Genomic DNA, 18,197 nt, shown 5'->3' on the forward strand with positions numbered 1-18,197 from the left:
TGGTGGACTGGGAAGGCTACGGTCTGGAGGAATGTAGCTGGGTCTCCCGCCAGCTCATCCTGGACCCTGGGCTGCTCACTGAGTTTCAACGTTCCCATCCCGACAAGCCGGGCAAGTCGCCTGGTGGCTCCCGTGGAGGGGGGGGGTACTGTTACGGCTCGCCCACCCCGCGCCGTGGCTCGCCCACCCCGCGCCGGCAGCCAATCAGCTCGTCAGGGCCGGGCTTAGTCATCAGGGCTGGGCTTAAGTTTGCTGGTCTCCCTGCGCCCGTTGTCAGTTCATGCTGTAACCTCCTCGCAGGAGTGGTTACTCTTCCCTCCCAGTGCATTTATCTCTGAGTTTATCTCAGCCGTTGGTTTACTGTTTTCTCTGTGAAGTTTCCCTGTGGAAGTATCCTGCCGTGTTCCCAGTTTGGATTTACCCCTGAGTTTTTTCGTGGACTTCCTGTTTTCTTAGTCGCTCGTTGCCCTCCTGTGTTGACCTTTGTATGAGCCAGTAATAAAGTACGCCCGTTTCGGCTAACCTCATCTCTGCCTGGTGTCGTGCGCTTGGGGTCTTCCACAAACCCTAACAGGCGGCCCTTCAAAAAACCTCATCAAAACTTCCAAAAAAAATCCTTATTTCTGTGTTCCTCAAATTATACAGCACTTTGTAAAGTGTCTTAAAGTGCTAAAGTAATATTTAATATTAACAATGTAGTCTGTTCTTCAATTGATAATAATAATTACTACTAGTAGTAGTATTATTGTTACTGGTGCAACAACAAGTTTGTGTCACTGGTGTTACAAGCAGCTAATAGCACTGGTCTACAAAAATATAGTTTTTTTCTTGCATGGACTTTGGAAACTGTTTTTGTCTAATTTTGGGCTGCTGAATCCAAATCTGAGCTCAGATTTGCTCTATCACATCAAGTTTTTGTGCTGTCTGTATTCTCCTTATTCAGGATTTTACAAAAGTTGACCATCTAGTCTGGCAATCTTGGTGGGGATAAAAATGACCCCTATTCATTTCCTAAGTAATTTCATGCTAGGCTGAGTGTTTATTTATTAATTGTAATCATTTTTGCATCTATCGATCTTCTAATGCAACAGTGTTTTTTTAACTTCGAGTGTAAAATTGCTGTTTTCTCAAAAATAATGATTTTTCATAGTTCAAAAACCTGATGTGATAGGCAAAAACTAATGCCAGATTTGGATTCAGCACCCAAAAGTTAGCTAGAATCAGTTGAAAAACCCCATGCAAGAAAAATTGTGTTGACCAGTGTAATGGGTTGGTCAAGGGTCAGTATTTCAATCGGTTGTTAATTTGTCCTGACATCAATAGGTTGAACTTCTGTTATAAGTCCAGTGTGTTTTTCTATACTAGAGCAGATGCATGAGACAAAAATGCTAAAAATAACCTGGCACAAAACAATTTTAAAAAAAACCATTGAATTAAAAGTAAAAACTATGCAATCCCTCTCTCTCTCTCTCTCTCTCTCTCTCTCTCTCTCTCTCTCTCTCTCTCTCTCTCTCTCTCTCTCTCTCTCTCTCTCTCTCTCTCTCTCTCTCTCCCTCAGCGAGTGGATCTTTCTCTGAAGAACTCCACTCCCTGGCTGGTGCTGGCAGGTTCAGGGGGCGTGGCCGACTTCTTGAGCGACATCCTGGAGAACCTGTCATCTGCCCCGGCTGCCCAGTGCACCAGTGACGGAGAGGGGGAGGCGGGTCCTAGTGTTGACCTGAAAGACCGAATGGCCGAGCGAGTCAGGAGGCACTTCTCCGCCGACACGGAGACGGACAAACTAGTTGAACGGGTAAAGTTGGTGTATGACAGAGTGAAGCTTCTTCAGATTTCAAACATAGTTCAGCTGTGTAGGTTTACAAAAACTTCCTGAATAACAGAAAACGGTCCTCGTTTCAACCTTGATTCCAAATTATCCTTTTATCCCAAACACGAGACAACATCCAAATCAAACCCCATTTTAAAGTCAAACAGTAAATCCTACGTAAATTGCCTGAAATAAGCCCAATTTTTCCCCCCTTTTCTCCCCAATTGTACTTGGCCAATCACCCCGTTCTTCTGAGTTGTCTCGGTCGCTGCTCCACCTCCTCTGCCGATCCGGGGAGGGCTGCAGACCACCACATGCCTCCTCCGATACATGTGGAGTCACCAGCCGCTTCTTTTCACCTGACAGTGAGGAGTTTCACCAGGGGGATTTAGCGCATGGGAGAATCACGTTACTCCCCCCCCCAGTCCCCCCCCCCCAAAACAGGCGCCCCAACCGACCAGAGGAGGCGCTAGTGCAGCGACCAGGACACATACCTACATCTGACTTCCCACCCGCAGATACGTCCAGTTGTGTCTGTAGGGACACCCAACCAAGCCAGAGGTAACACGGGGATTTGAATCGGCGATCCCTGTGTTGGTAGGCGATCGAATAGACCACTACGCTACCTGGATGCCCCACTGACCATTGTTTTTGAAAATGTTTGGGATAGTGTCCTCTGTCTGTTCTGTAGTGCCTGTTAAAAAAAAAAAAAACAAAGTTGTAGTTTTGCAGTTGAAAAGCAAAAACTCAAAGCCAAATGCATTTAATATATACAGTGGTTTGTGTGAATATACTAAAACCTGAGGAAACGTCCAGTGTTGAAAAAAGTGTTCATCTGGACACACCCCTGAATTCTGTGTTTTCCTTCTTGTACTCTTCAGGCTCTGAGTATCTACCAGAACAGAGACTTGATCACAGTTTACCATGGAGAACAGGAAGGACCAGACGACTTTGACACAGTCCTGCTCAAGGCCTTGGTGGGAGGTACAGACCTCTGATACTTATCACTGTCAGAATACCATCAGCCTCTTAATCAATCATCAATCAATCAATTAATCAAACTTTATTTATATAGCACGTTTCGTACATTAAAGTGCACTGCAGTGCTCTTCATCGATGACGCTACACTTAAAGGAGCGCAGAGTCATCATCTCATTGCTGTGTTGTTTTGATGTGTGTGTGTATGTCTGGGTTTTTTGTGTGTATTTGGATCTGTTTGTGTGTGTCTTTGTATATTCTCAAGTACGTGTGTCCATGTATGTGAATGTATGTGTCTATTATGTGTGTGTGTGTGTGTTTCAGCCAGTAAGCATCGTGTGTCGAGCGATGCCAGTCCCTACATGGAGGAACTGAAGCTGGCGGTGACCTGGAACCGAGTGGACATTGCCAAGAGCGAGCTGTTCAATGGAGACATCCAGTGGAGGGTGAGACTCCGTCTAAACCAGAGTGGTTTTCAACTCTGGTTCGACCTGAACTCGGGTTTGCAGCATGAAACAAACTGTTGATAAAATGAAGGATAACTGCTTAAGCTCCCTGTCAGAATAGAAAGCCAGCAGTACTGCTGGACTGGATTAGGAATCACTGAGTTGCAGTAAAAGTACCTCTACAAACCCACTTCAGAGGTGTACTGATCCCAGAGCGGTACAGTTAGTTACCTGTGTTTTAGTCTTATGTGGTGATTTGAGTTTAAATTTTAACATTTAATGCTATTCAAACCTCTCTCCACACTAAGAATTTTGTATTTGAAATATACGCATTTCATCACAGGATTCAGCTGTTCTTCCACAAGCTTCAGACTCATTATTTCAACAGTTAAAATGATAGATATGTTGTTAAACTATTAAGATAAACTATAAAAACTAAATAAACTATAAAATACAATTTTATAGGAATGAGCCTGCGAAAACTGCAGAGGCCAGTGGACAGAGTAGGCCTTGGGGTGCCTAACCTGTTATTTGACCATTACGCTTTCGCTCTCAGGCATGTGGCGCAGTGGTCCTTGCCCCCGGAGAGAGCTCCCCTGTGGCTCCATCTTGAGAGCACTATTTGCACTCCTCTTACATTATGAACTATATCACAGCCAAAATAGCCCCACAGTATCGGTCGCATCCTATTTTGTCCCATATTCAGTGGGTTTGGAAGAGAATAGCTCAGATCCTTAAATTTGACCTCTTTCTTCACCGGTCCGCGGGATCTGGCTAAATCCCAAGCTCAGTATAGATAAATCACCCTTCCTCTGGAAGTCCTGGTTTCAGAAAGGTATCACAATCCTAGGGGACCTGTATCAGAAAGAAACATTAAAATCCTTTGAGGCACTTAGGCAGGAATTCGTCTTACCACACACTCAATTTTGGAAGTATTTGCAGTTAAGACACCTGCTGGTACAAATTTTCGGCTCCCCCTCAATAGCCCTATCTAAGGTGACACTCTAGAGAGGGTCCTCAAGATCTTTGGACGTGGGCATGAGGCTTCTGTCTACTATTCTCTGATTCTTACAGCCTCAGATTCCAATATATTGACCCTTAAATTGACACGGGAAACTGATTTAAAGGTTTCAATTACAGATGCACAATCGGGAAGAATACTTGGGAATGGGAAAAAAATGTAAAAGGGAACTGCGAACAAGGCTGATCCAATTCAAAATTAGAAACAGAGTCTACTGGACACCATCTAGGCTGCATAGAGTGGGTTTGGTGGACAGCTCAGAGTGCTGGAGGTGTCTTGACAAAGGTTGTACTTTAGTACTCATGCTTTGGAGTTGCCCAAAAATACAGGAGTTCTGGTCTGCTATACATACAGTTAAGGTCAAAATTATTAGCCCCCAAGGAGCTATGGAACATTGCCCCAAAATTCTGCCCAATGTTTGCATCATTCATAAAACTTTACATAGTAAAGCGGTCATCAATGTTAAGGCCCCTATTTGGTACATTTTGGAATGTAAAATAAATCTTCAGGTTTGCTTTATACCAAATGTAGTGAAAATTGAGGTGGTCAAATTATTAACCTCCATGTGATTTTTTTTTTTTTTGCTTTCAAATCGCACCTGAGCGATCAATCGGCTTTCAAACCACACCTGAGCAATCAATCAGCATTGAACTTTACTTAAGGGACTCCAGTGAACAGGGCTAGTGGCACTTGAACACTTGATTGAGAGGGACTACTCTTAAATTCTTGGTAAGAAGTGATTTCGTCATGCCAAAAAGTAAAGAAATCAGTCTGGAACTCAGAAAGAAGATAGTGAATGCTCATCTTAAGGGGGAAGGCTATACTGCCATTTCCAAGCGTTTCAGTGTCTAGAACAGCTGTACTAGACATCATTGCAAAGCACAAGGAGAAAAATTCTGTTAGAAACAAACCTGGGCGTGGTCGAAAGTGCAAGATTTCAAAAACTTTGGAGAGGAAAATAGTCAGAGATGTCAACAACAATCCCCAGATCTCTGCCAAGATGATTGTTGAACTGGCCTCTTCTGGACTTGAATGACTTCTCTCTTCTGGACTTGATGTTTCAAGGAAGACTGTTGTGAGGGCTCTTCATCGTGGTGGGCTTCGAGGTCATCGTCCAAGAAAAACTCCATTGCTCACACAGCGGCACATCAAAGCCAGACTGCAGTTCGCCCGTGAACATCTGAAACATGGGCATGAGTTTTGGAAGTGTGTCCTTTGGCCTGATGAGACTAAACTTGAGCTGTTTGGGCACATGGATGTTGCTTTTGTTTGGCGAAGGAAGGGAGAGGCCTTCAACCCTAAAAACACAGTTGCCACAGTTAAACATGGAGGTGGGAGCATAATGCTGTGGGGCTGTTTTGCTGCTTCAGGCACAGGGAACCTTGTTTGGGTGCACGGGATCATGAAGAAAGAAGATTATGTTGACATTTTGAAGGGTAATGTGAAGAAATCTACTGCCTGTCTAGCTTTAGGTTGCTGCTGGGTCTTCTAGCAAGACAGCGACCCAAAGCATACATCCAAGTTGGTCCAAAACTTTTTGAAGGGCACCAAAATCAAGGTCCTGGAGTGGCCCTCTCAGAGCCCAGATCTCAATCCTATTGAGAATCTGTGGTGGGAGCTCAAGGTTAATGTCCATGCTCTAAAACCACACAATTTGAATGAGCTGGAACAATTTGCCATGGAAGAATGGGCTAAGATCCCTCAAGAGACATGTGCCAACCTAGTTAGGAACTACTGTAAGAGGTTGTTGTCAGTTGTGATTTATAATATAATAATCTTTATTTCGGACACACAGCCGGCCCATAGCATAAAGCAACAATACACAAAAAGAAAAAAACAACAAAATTTAGGCCTACAAACACACACACACACACACACACACACAACATGTGAGGCGTCCACACACACCGTACAACACAGTCAGTTCATAACAGATACGGGCTGTCTCACCAGTGCTTTTGAAGTCTGGATGTGAACTGATAGCAGCTTTTCGGAGCTGGTTAGAGCCTCTATGATGCTGTTCTCGAACACTTCCAGGTGACACATAAAATCATACATTAGCTGTCTTAAAAGTACATCACATGGAGGCACATCTTGAGGACACAAACAACTGACTGGCACTATGCCATCTGGGGACATGAAGCAACAACCTCATAGCATCATTGTAAGCTACTCTGAGCCACTGCATGCTTCTCCTCCTGTATCTCTCTCTCTCTCTCTCTCTCTCTCTCTCTCTCTCTCTCTCTCTCTCTCTCTCTCTCTCTCTCTCTCTCTCTCTCTCTCTATATATATATATATGTGAGTCAGAAAGGTTACACTATTGACTATTAATTTTCAGAGGGCTAATAAATTTGGCTTTGTCCTTTTGTTTTTTCTTGTTTCAATTCAACACATCAGTAAAATATCTTAATCAAGTTCAGTGGAGATTTTGTCTTTGTTCTTTTGGAAGCAATTAAACTATAAACACTTTTGGTTATGGTCATTTCCATGGAAAAGTTAAGGGCTTTGTTTGATTTCATAAAGGGGGCTAATAATTTGGACCTTAACTGTATCGATGTAATAAAAATTACCAGCCTAGACATCCCTTTCTCCTCCAGTCTGTTTATTTTGGGTGACCTGTCTGCATTAAGTGATTTGATCCACGGCTTGCTGACTGGATCCAGACTGCCCTCTTGTTGGGACAGAAAGTCATGGTCAAAGAATGGAAAGCCTCCTCTGCACCGGCGCCATCTTTGTGGCACACGTCTCTTGGTCAGCTGGCTGCCCTAGAACGGTTTCATAGAGGCTGCTTGATAAGGTGGAGGAATATCACTTAAAATGGGGGCAGTACCATTCTTATATACGGAGCGTTTAGTGGCGTTTCCAGCTCATAAAAATGACGGTAAAATATCACATAAAATGCAAATAACTGAGAGGCATATTTGGTTAGAATACCTGTTGACAAGCAATGCTCTAAACTTTTAAGCACTCCACGCATCACAGTCATGTTTTTTTCTTTTTTTTTTTTTTGTTTCTTCCCTTTTTTTCCCCTTATCTTAGTATGTCACTTCCATCTTTTATTTATTTTTGGTCTGGTTGTGTTTGTTTGGTTTCCATCGTATTCTGGTTTAATATCCATGTTATTTGTAATTGAAATACTTGTATATGTTTTGTTTATCGTGAAAAAAATATACTATTAATCATAAAAAAATAATTTATAGGAGGATCAGACAGCGATATCACTCACCCTGAATCCCACAAGACATCCATAGAACAATCTGTCACCTTTGACCTCTGCTTGGTCCGACAGTATGAAGACTTGGAGGACTCCATGACAGACGCCCTTGTCAACAACAAGCCTCAGTTCGTTCGCCTCTTCACCGAAAACGGCCTCAACATCCTCGACTACCTCACTTACGGCCGGCTGGAGAACCTCTACCGCTCAGTGGTTGATGGCACGCTGGCTTACCGGCTGCTACAGCGCCACCTGCAGGAACGCGAGGGAACCTCTAGCTCGGTCCGCTCGCTGGGGAACCTGCTGGACTCCTCCACTTCAAAAGTGGCCACGGGAAATTATCAGACCGAACCAGCCAAGGGGCTCAGCCTGTTTGAGGTGGGTTAAAGGAAAGCAAGCACGATTTTCAACATAAACATTATCTCTCTCTACTACTACTACTACTACTACTACTACTTTTGGCTGCTCCTTAGGGGGTTACCACTACAGATAATCTGTTTCCATATCTTCCCATTTTCTGCATCTTCCTCTGTCACTCCAACCACCTGCATGTCCTCCCTCCCCACATCCATAAACCTCTTCTTTGGCCTTCCTCTTCCCTGGCAGCTCCATCCTCAGCATCCTTCTCCCAGTATACTCAGCATCTCTCCTCCACACATGTCCAAACCATCTCAATCTTGCCCCTCTTGCTTTGTCTCCAAACTGTCCAACCTGAGCTGTCCCTCTAATATACTTGTTCCTAATTCTGCCCTTCTTCATGACTCCCAATGAAAATCTTAGCATCTTCAACTCTGCCACCTCCAGCTCTGCCTCCTGTCTTTTCGTCAGTGCCACTGTGTCCAAACCATACAACATACCTGGTCTCACAACCGTCTTGTAAACCTTCCCTTTCAGTCTTGCTGGTACCCTTCTGTCACAACTCACTCCTGACACTCTTCTCCACCCTGCCTGCACTCTCTTCTTCACCTCTCTTAGCACTCCCCGATACTTTGTACAGTTGACTCCCAAGTATTTAAACTCATCCACCTTCACCACCTCTACTCCTTGCATCCTCACCGTTCCACTGTCCGCCCTCTCATTCACGCATATGTATTCCCTCCTGCTCCTACTGGCTTTCATTCCTTTTCTCTCCAGTGCATACCTCCACCTGTCCAGGCTCTCCTCAACCTGTACCCCACTTTCACTACAGATCACAATGTCATCTGCGAACGTCATAGTCCACGGAGACTCCTGCCTGATCTCGTCTGTCAACCTCTCCATCACCATTGCAAGCAAGAAAGGGCTCAGAGCCAATCCCTGATGTAATCCTACCTCTACCTTGAACCAATGCGTCATTTCTACCATACACCTCACCACTGTCTCACTTCCCTCATACATATCCTACACCACTCTTAAATACTTCTCTGCCACTCCCGACTTCTTTATACAATACCACACCTCCTCTATTGCCACCCTGTCATATGCTTTCTCTTCTGGCCTTCTCTATACTTCTCCATCAACATTCTCAAAGCAAACATCACATCTGTGGTGCTCTTTCGTGGCATGAAACCATACTGCTGCTCGCTGATCATCACCTCTCCTCTTAATCTAGCTTCTGTTACTCTTTCCCATATCTTCATGCTGTGGCTGATCAACTTTATACCTCTGTAGTTACTACAGCTCTACACATCACCCTTATTTTTGAAACTCGGTACCAGTGCACTTCTTCTCCACTTCTCAAGCGTCCTGTCACTTTCCAAGATTGTATTAAACAATCTATGCATGTTTAATAATCCAGGTAAGGAAATCACAAAAAGTTGAATCAGTTCATTTAGACACAATGCTTGATGTGTCCAGATTAGTCACTAAGCGTTGTGTCTAGATGAGCTGATTCAACTTTGTGATTAAACAATCGAATTCAAAACTCCACTGCCATCTCTCCAAAAACATCTCCATGCCTCCACAGGTATGTCATTTGGACCAACCGCCTCTTCACTCTTCATCCCATTCATAGCTGCCCTCACTTCATCCTTGCTAATTCACCTCACTTCTTGATTCTATCCCCACATCATCCAACCTTCTCTCTCTCTCATTTTCTTCATTCATCAATCCGTCAAAGTACTCCTTCCACCTTCCCAGCACACTCTCCTCGTGTGTCAGCACATTTCCATCTCTATCCTTGATTGCTCTTACCTGCTGCACATCCTTCCCAGCTCAGTCCCTCTGTTTAGCCAATTGGTACAAGTACTTTTCTCCTTGACTAGTGTCCAACCTCATACAGCTCACCATACGCCTTTTCCTTTGCCACCTTTCTCTTCGCCTTTTGCCGCTTCTCCTTGTACTCCTATCTACGTTCTTCATCTCTCTGACTATCTCACTTCTTCTTTGCCAACCTTCCTCTGTATACTTTGCTGTACTTCCTCATTCCACCACCGAGTCTCCTTGTCTTCCTTCCTCTGTCCAGATGATACACCAAGCACCTTCCTAGCTGTCTCCCTCACTATTTTTACAGTAGTTGCCCAGCCATCCGGCAACTCTTCACTACCACCCAGTGCCTGTCTTTACTCCTCCCTGAACTCCACACAAGTCTTCCAACTTCCACCATTTGATCCTTGGCTCTGCCTTCACTCTCTTCTTCTTCTTGATCGCCAAAGTCATCCTACAGACCACCATCCGATGCTGCCTAGTTACGTTCTCCTCTGTTACTGCCTTGCAGTCTCCAATCCCTTTCAGATCGCGCCTTCTACATAAGATATACTCTACCTGTGTGCACCTTCCTCCACTCTTATACATCACCCTGTTCCTCCCTCTTCTTGAAATACATATTCACCACAACCATTTCCATCCTTTTCACAAAATCCACCACCATCTGTCCTTCCACATTTCTCTCCTTGACCACTATACCTACCCATCACTTCCTTATCACCTGTTTCCTTCACAAACATGCCCATAGAAGTCTGCTCCAATCACCACTCTCTCCTTGGGTACACTCTCCACCATTTCATCCAACTCACTCCAGAAATCTTCTTTCTCTTCCATTTCACACCCAACTGGCAGGGCATATGTGCTGATAACATTCATCATCACACCTTTGATTTCCAACTTCATACTCATCACTCTGTCTGACACTCTCTTCACCTCCAACACTCTTGACGTACGCTTCCTTCAGATTTACCCCTACCCCATTTCCCATTCGCTCCACGATAGAAGGTTTTGAACCTACCTCCGATGCTCCTGGCCTTACTCCCCTTCCACCTGATTTCTTGCACACACAGTATACCTCCCTCCCTCCTCTCCATCATATCAGCCAGCTCTCTCCCTTTACCAGTCATAGTGGCAACATTCAAAGTTCTGACTCTCACCTCTACACTCTTACCTTTCCTCCTCTCCTGGGGCTTCTGGACATGTCTTCCCCCTCTCCTTCTTCTTCACCCAACAGTAGGATAGTTTCCACAGGCACCCTGCTGGCCAAAAGTACCGGTTGCGGTCATTGGTAACCAGGGCCTCGACCAATCTGGTATGGAAATCTGATTTATGATCTGCATATTTGATTTGGCAAAGGTTTTATGCCGGATGCCCTTCCTGACACAACCCTCCCCAGTTATCCGGGTGTAGGACCGGCACTAAGAATTCACTGGCTGGTGCATCCTCAGTGGCTGGGTTTATTATCTCGCGCTCCATATTTTGTAATTGGCAGCAGTAATACTGAATAGTCTTATGTGTATCACTGAGATTGTGTCCTGCACTGATGTGTGTAAACCTAATTCCAGGTTTGCATTACACTGCATTGAAAAGGAAAATGTGAATAACAATCCTACATACAGCTTTATAATGCAGCATTGTCATATGCATTTTCTGACAAAATACAGCCTATTGGCAAACCAGGAATTAAGTTTTCACATTCACTGTTTGTCTGCCAGTGATGTCAGTGGCGGACACAGTGGGTTGAAGAGACACACAAAAGATAATTTCAGTATTATGGTTGTTAATGAGGAATTATCCCTTCAACATGTGATTGTTTCCCTTTAAGACCGGGATTTCCTCTGGGAAATGTGATGTTATAGTTGCTTAGCTAATTGGCTTGTGAATAAAATTGGCTCATTGTTAATGAAATGGGATGGATCTGTTATGAATCATTTCATTATCAAATGAGGGTACGTAAACCTTATAACAAAAAGTTATGTTGTTTTTTTTTTTTTTTAAAGAAATACCCTTTTCCCGATTGGTCGAACAGAAACTAAATCGATGCCGAGTTCAGAATACAGAGGACTTTCCTTCAGCGTTTGCTGCTGGACTGTACAGCCAGATGTAATGAAATAAATCACAAATAATTAGCGGTAAAGCTCTTCATTCTTCATTCCCATGATTCCCATTCTGTCCAGGTGTCCCGGGTTTTGGAGTTGTTGATGGGAGACGTGTGTCATCCTTTCTACTACACCGCCCTAGGTCTGGAATACATCACATCTAAGAGGCGAACTCTCAGGGTACAAATCTCACATTTACATTATTATTACTGTACAACTCTTAGTGTATTGTAACGCCTGTCAGTTTAATATGCTGGAATTAATTATTAATGAAACTTTTTAATTCAAGTTTGACGTGTGACATGAGTGCATTGACTGGCAAGACATAAAGAAAAATATGAACTAGGGTGTTCTGGTGGTGTGGTCTATTCTGTTGCCTACCAACACGGGGCTCAGCAGTTCGAATCCCCGTGTTACCTCCGCCTTGGTCGGGCGTCCCTACAGACACAATTGGCTGTGTCTGCGGGTGGGACGCCGGATGTGGGTATATGTCCTGGTCGCTGCAGTAGCGCCTCCTCTGGTTAGTTGGGGCACCTGTTCGGGGGGGGGGGGACTGGGGAATAGCGTGATCATGCTACGTGCCCCTGGTGAAGTCCTCACTGTCAGGTGAAAAGAAGCGGCTGGAGACTCCACATGTATTGGAGGAAGCATGTGGTAGTCTGCAGCCCTCCCTGGATCAGCAGAGGGGGTGGAGCAGAGACGGGGATAGGTCAGAAGAGTGGGGTAATTGGCCAAGTACAATTGGTAGAAAAGGGGGGGGGTCAAAAAAAAGAAGGAACTAAAACAAACAAATCAAAACAAGCAGAACCCTCTGTGTTACTGACACAAGCTTATGGCAGTAGTATATTGTATTTTTTATTCAACTCCATACTTTCAATATACTGTACAGCTTATATGCAAAGTTTGTCTCACATTTCATTGGTTTAATAGATCTGTCACGGAATTTAATGGGAGCCCAAACAACAACAAAACCATTTAGCTGGCCGGCTTCTGTATTTCTGAGTGTAGAAGTCTTGGGAACGGGTGTGTCTGTGAGTCATTTTCTTTGTGTCAGTCAGTACCAGGCAGGTACCGGCTGCCCCTGCTGAGTTACGTCCTACAAATCTGCGTTGTTTTCTTGATACTTGACCCTCACAGCGAGCCATTAAGCTGCTTCGCGGGGACTGTGTGTACAGGGAGCAGCGCTGCCTCTACCCCTGGGCCTCGCTTTTCATCTGGGCTGTCCTGCAGAACCGCAGCGAGATGGCCGTCTTCTTCTGGGAGATGGTAAAACGTCAGCCACACTTGCCCTGCTGTCTCTAAAAAGCACTTCATCTGAAGTGCAGCTGTTTTTTCCAGTTGCAGATCATGTGATTTCACAGATGACACCATGTGCTGCAATTTCACCTCATGATGGAGGCTAGTGAAAACGAAGAGAGGTGTCAGCTGTAGTTTTTCTGTGAGGTCAAATGTCAGCGCCTACTGGGAATTCAGTCTCTCAAATTCACCACTTTAACCTGGTGGTTGAAATTTGGGCGGTCTTTGTGAGAAGTCGGTGCAAAGCCTCCCCCCTTTCCTCTTTTCTCCTCTCTCTTCCCAGGCAGGGGAGTCGGTGCTGAGCGCCCTGAGCGGCTGTAAGATGCTGAGGGAGCTTTCTAAGCTGGAGAGCGAGGCTGAAACCAAACTCTCCATGAAAGAACTTGCCCAGAGGTTCGAGAACCTTGCCCAAGGTGAGACTTGCTATCAGATATCCAAAAATTATTATTATAATTGTAATTATGGGAGCGTCCAGGTAACATAGCGGGTCTATTCTGTTGCCTACAAACATGGGGCTCGCCGGTTTGAATCCCCGTGTAACCTCCGTTTTGGTCAGGCGTCCCTACAGACACAATTGGCGGTGTCTGTGGGTGGGAAGCAGGATGTGGTTATGTGTCCTGGTCGCTGCACTAGCACCTCCTCTGGTCGGTTGGGGCGCCTTGCGGGGGGGGGGGACTGGGGGGAATAGTGTGATCCTCCCACGCGCTACATCCCACTGGCGAAATTCCTCACTGTCAGGTGAACAGAAGCGGCTGGTGACTCCACATGTATCGGAGGAGGCATGTGGTAGTCTGCAGCCCTCCCCGGATCAGCAGAGGGGATGGAGCAGCGACCGGGATGCCTCGGAGAGCAGGGTGATTGGCCAGGTACAATTGGGGAGAAAAAGGGGGTAAGTCCAAAAAAAACCAAAACAATAATAATTGTAATTATGCACGCTTCTTACACAATATTCTCAACACCCAGAAATATTTTACTTTTGTAAACACAAAGTACTGCTGCACAAACTGTTACCATGCAGGATTGTAATACAATTCCAAAAAAAAAATGATGACACTGATTGCGCTCAACATGCAGAATTATTTTTTAAAATTCTCACTAACCTTTCTGCTCATTACTGTTTCCTGTGGTAGAGGGCATTAACTGCACCATGGTTTGACTACATTTTAAACACATGACCAAAATGTTGTGTGCCGTCGCCTCAGGTGATATCCGGTTGTAAATCAGACCTAGGCAAATCACGTACCACATACTTCATGTATGTATGTGTTTTCCAGCGTGCTGTTAGTATGGGAGTATAAACAAGGCTCAGCGTTTTCGGTTTTTACCGATTTTCACCGAAAAATACCCAGATTTTTAAACTGATTTTCACCCGGATTTTATGTTTCCACAGATCCAGAAGTTGTTCCTGTTCGTGTGAGGTTATGTAACAGCGTCCTCTTGTGGCGAAATTCGGCATGCTGGATGGCTTTGAAAAATAAAAACCGAAAACGCTGAGCCTCGAGTATAAAGTATAATGGCTACTCAGACGTACTACTCTGTCATGGAGCCGCACAACTTCCTTTCCGCTCTTTGTTGGTTAATGATGACATGCTGCTTATAAACTTTGGACAGGTTGTGGCTGTAATCTTTTTTCAAAATGTAAAAACAAATGTTGATTTTAACTACATTAAGTTTAGCATAGCGAAATGTACTACGTACTTTCATACCATGGTCACGGAGAATACTGGTCTCTGATTGGCTGGAGGGTGTGTGTTAAAACGGTATTAATACACACGTAGTTCAGCTCAAGTTTAATCACTGTTCTAAATTCATACGCTGGTCACTAATTTGCTATGTAACCATAGCAACAAGCTGAGTCAGTAGAAAGCACGCTGAACATATGAAGTTAGCAGTTAACATTTTAATTTTGAGTCCAAAACGCTCATCAAAAAAATAGGTGAATGCTTTGTTTTAATCTTTGGTAAGTGACCAATGGTATTGGTGGGATAATCCACTCCAAGATGTGCGTTTAAAGGATTTAACGCACAATGCGGCAGCACTGTTCCACTGGTAGGGCTTTCTATCGCCCTCTGCCATTGTTGCTCGTTGTTGCGGGGTATTGCAATGCATTGTGGAATACCCATGCCAGCATATCCACAGTATTTGCATATTACCATAATTCTCTGGCATGACATCTGGGTATTTTTTTGCGTCCTATTTGATGCATACTTTTGAAAGTGTTTCCCCAAGTGTAATCTCTTTTTAAAAAGGTGTTTTGGTAAACCTCGTCTCTCCTCAGATGTCTTCAGCTCCTGCTACCAGAGTAGTGAGAGTCGCTCCTTCACGCTGCTGATTCGGAGGTCTCCGGTGTGGGGAGGCACCACCTGCCTCCGAATGGGCATGGCCGCCGACGCCCGCCTCTTCTTCAGCCACGATGGCGTGCAGGTTGGATCACATGCTTTGTTGACTGATTGATTAATGAGCTAATTGTTCCAGGACTATCCATTTTCTGTTTATAATACATTTGCTTATATCAGGTTATGGAATACATATGCATGAATGAGAGGGAGGACAGTGGGATGGTGAGGATGCAAGGAGAAGAGGTGACGAAGGCGTAGGAGTTTAAATACTTGGGTTCATCTGTCCAAAATAACGGGGAGTGCAGAAGAGAGGTGAAGAAGAGAGTGCAGGCAGGGTGGAGTGGGTGGAGAAGAGTGTCAGGAGTGATTTGTGACAGAAGGGTACCACCAAGAGTTAAAGGGAAGGTTTACAAGATGGTTGTGAGACCAGCCATGTTGTATGGTTTGGAGACAGTGGCACTGACGAAAAGACAGGAGGTGGAGCTGGAGGTGGCAGAGTTGAAGATGCTAAGATTTTCACTGGGAGTAACGAAGAAGGACAGGATTAGGAACGAATATGCTGAATATGGAGCTGCCAAGGAAAAGGAAAAGAGGAAGGCCAAAGAGAAGGTCTATGGATGTGGACAAAAACACGTATCCAAAAACTACAAGAACACATATATCCAAAGTACAAAAAAAACACTGTCCAGGAGAACGAATGCCAGCCAGGATGACTTTCAGAACTGCCGGTCTTCATGGGCTAGCAGTAGCTTGGCCTGCCCCGCTTCCGCGTCCTGTCAGACCACCCTCGGTATTTCCTCTTTGGGCGCAGCTCCAGGCAGGGCCATGGTCCCTGGGCCCACAGGATGCAGCAGACCAAGCGCCATCTCTCCCAGCCATCAAACGAAGACACAAACTTGGACGTGGGCAAAGACACTGCATGGATAGCACTGGGTGAGGCTGCCGCAAACGTAAGTTTGCGCCGCCATCACTGAATGAACCATGAACCATAACATTCTGAAGGAGGATGTCATCAGTCTGTGATCTGAAGCTGATGCATTATTGGGTTATGCAGCAGGACAGTCATCCAAAACACAAGGGTAAGTCTACCTCAGAATGACTCAAAAGAAACAAAATTAAGGTTTTGGAGTCCTTACTAGAACCCCACTGAGATGCTGTGGCGGGACCTTAGACAAGCAGTTCATGCTCAAACCCTCAATTATCGCTGAATTACAGCAATTCTGCAGAGTGAGCCAACATTTCCACAGTGATGTGAAAGACTGATCTCCAAGTAGGAAGTGTTTGGTTGCAGTTGTTACTGCTAAAGGTGGCACAACCAGGTACTAAGTTCAGGGGAGGGGGGGGGCAGTTACTTTTTCATATGGGTGATGTGGCTATTGGACAACTTTTTTCTTTCAATAAACAAAATGCTCATTTAAAAACTGCATTTTGTGCTTACTGAGGTTCTCCTTGTCTTCTATTTCTCATGTTTTGTTCCTCCTGTTTCATGAAGACACAAATTAAAAATGACTTCTATGTCCAGACACAGAGTAGTTGAGTCTCTCCCAGCACAGCTTTCTGTTCCTTGTCCTGTCGTATTTCCCATGTCTCCTGTTTAAAACCACGTGTCTCCTTGCTCTCTCTTTCAGTCCCTGCTGTCTCAGATCTGGTGGGGCGACATGAAGAGGAGCACAGAGGTTTGGAAGCTGCTCCTCACCTTCCTCTGCCCAGTTGTCTGTTACACCAACCTCATCTCCTTCAGGTCCATGCCAAGACCTTCTCTGCCTCTCCCCTGCTGGCTCTTAAAGCTACACTCCTGAAGATTTGCATGCTAACAAAAGGCCTTCCTGTTAGTTTAACTGTCTGTGTGTTCAGCAGAGGCGGGCATCACTGACATCACGCTTTGTAATTTCATCTTACAGGAAGCAGGAGGAGCAGCAGGAGGATGCAGGGATTTCTAATGAGGATGGACCGGGCCGTGACAGTGACAGTCTCTATGGCACCACCATCTTCTCCTTCTCTGACATCAAACACATGTAATACTGCTGAGACCAATCCTTAGCTGCAGTCCTGTGAACAGTTTTAATTGTGTAGTGTTCATATGTGTGTGTGTGTGTGTGTGTGTTTTAGTTGTTATGGAACACCACCATCTCCTATTGACCTTTTGTAGAGCTGCCATTGGCTTAATTTGACAAATCGCCTCTTCGTAACCTACATGACATATCCGGTCTCACCCCACTGCCTTCCCTCTTACAACCAGTCAGGTTTCTAGTTACACTGGAACCCACCCCGCATTTCTGTTAGCATTAGCACAGCGGTTATTACCTTTATTACTTTACAGCAGGTAAAACCATTTCCAAGACGAGCAGTGTTTTCACTGAGCGTCCAGTTAGCGTAGCAGTCTAGTCTGTTGCCTACAAACGTGGGGATCGGCGGTGTGAGTCCCCGTGTTACCTCTGGCTTGGTCGGGCGTCCCTACAGACACCATTAGCCGTGTCTGCAGGTGGGGAGCCGGATTGTGAGTATGTGTCCTGGTCACTGCACTAGTGCCTCCTCTGGTCAGCCGGGGTGCCAGTTCGTAGGGGAGGGGGAACTGGGGGGAATAGCGTGATCCTCCCATGCGCTACGTCCCCCTGGCGAAACCCCTCACTGTCAGGTGAAAAGAAGTGGCTGGTGACTCCACATGTATCGGAGGAGGCATGTGGTAGTCTGCTGCCCTCCCCGGGTCGGCAGAGGGGTGGAGCAGCGTCCGGGACGGCTCGGAAGAGTGGGGTAATTGGCCGGATACAACTGGGGAGAAAAGCGGGGAACCCCCCCCCCCCTCCAAAAAAAGC

The 18,197-nt window shown here is 45.3% G+C and overlaps 1 protein-coding gene across 3 annotated transcripts in view; it reads left to right on the plus strand.

Moving 5' to 3' along the window:
• Positions 1-18,197, plus strand: part of LOC130127293 (transient receptor potential cation channel subfamily M member 4-like) — a 51,053-nt gene that overhangs the window by 18,498 nt on the left and 14,358 nt on the right. For all 3 annotated transcript variants that reach the window (XM_056296887.1, XM_056296888.1, XM_056296889.1), the window contains 10 exons: positions 1,559-1,792; positions 2,689-2,791; positions 3,110-3,231; positions 7,542-7,844; positions 11,828-11,929; positions 12,887-13,015; positions 13,329-13,458; positions 15,324-15,469; positions 17,013-17,125; positions 17,286-17,399. In XM_056296887.1, the coding sequence (XP_056152862.1) occupies positions 1,559-1,792; positions 2,689-2,791; positions 3,110-3,231; positions 7,542-7,844; positions 11,828-11,929; positions 12,887-13,015; positions 13,329-13,458; positions 15,324-15,469; positions 17,013-17,125; positions 17,286-17,399 (1,496 nt within the window). The remainder of the gene's footprint in view (positions 1-1,558; positions 1,793-2,688; positions 2,792-3,109; positions 3,232-7,541; positions 7,845-11,827; positions 11,930-12,886; positions 13,016-13,328; positions 13,459-15,323; positions 15,470-17,012; positions 17,126-17,285; positions 17,400-18,197) is intronic.

This window comes from Lampris incognitus, chromosome 17 (genome assembly GCF_029633865.1).
Source record: "Lampris incognitus isolate fLamInc1 chromosome 17, fLamInc1.hap2, whole genome shotgun sequence".
Lineage (NCBI taxonomy): Eukaryota > Metazoa > Chordata > Actinopteri > Lampriformes > Lampridae > Lampris > Lampris incognitus.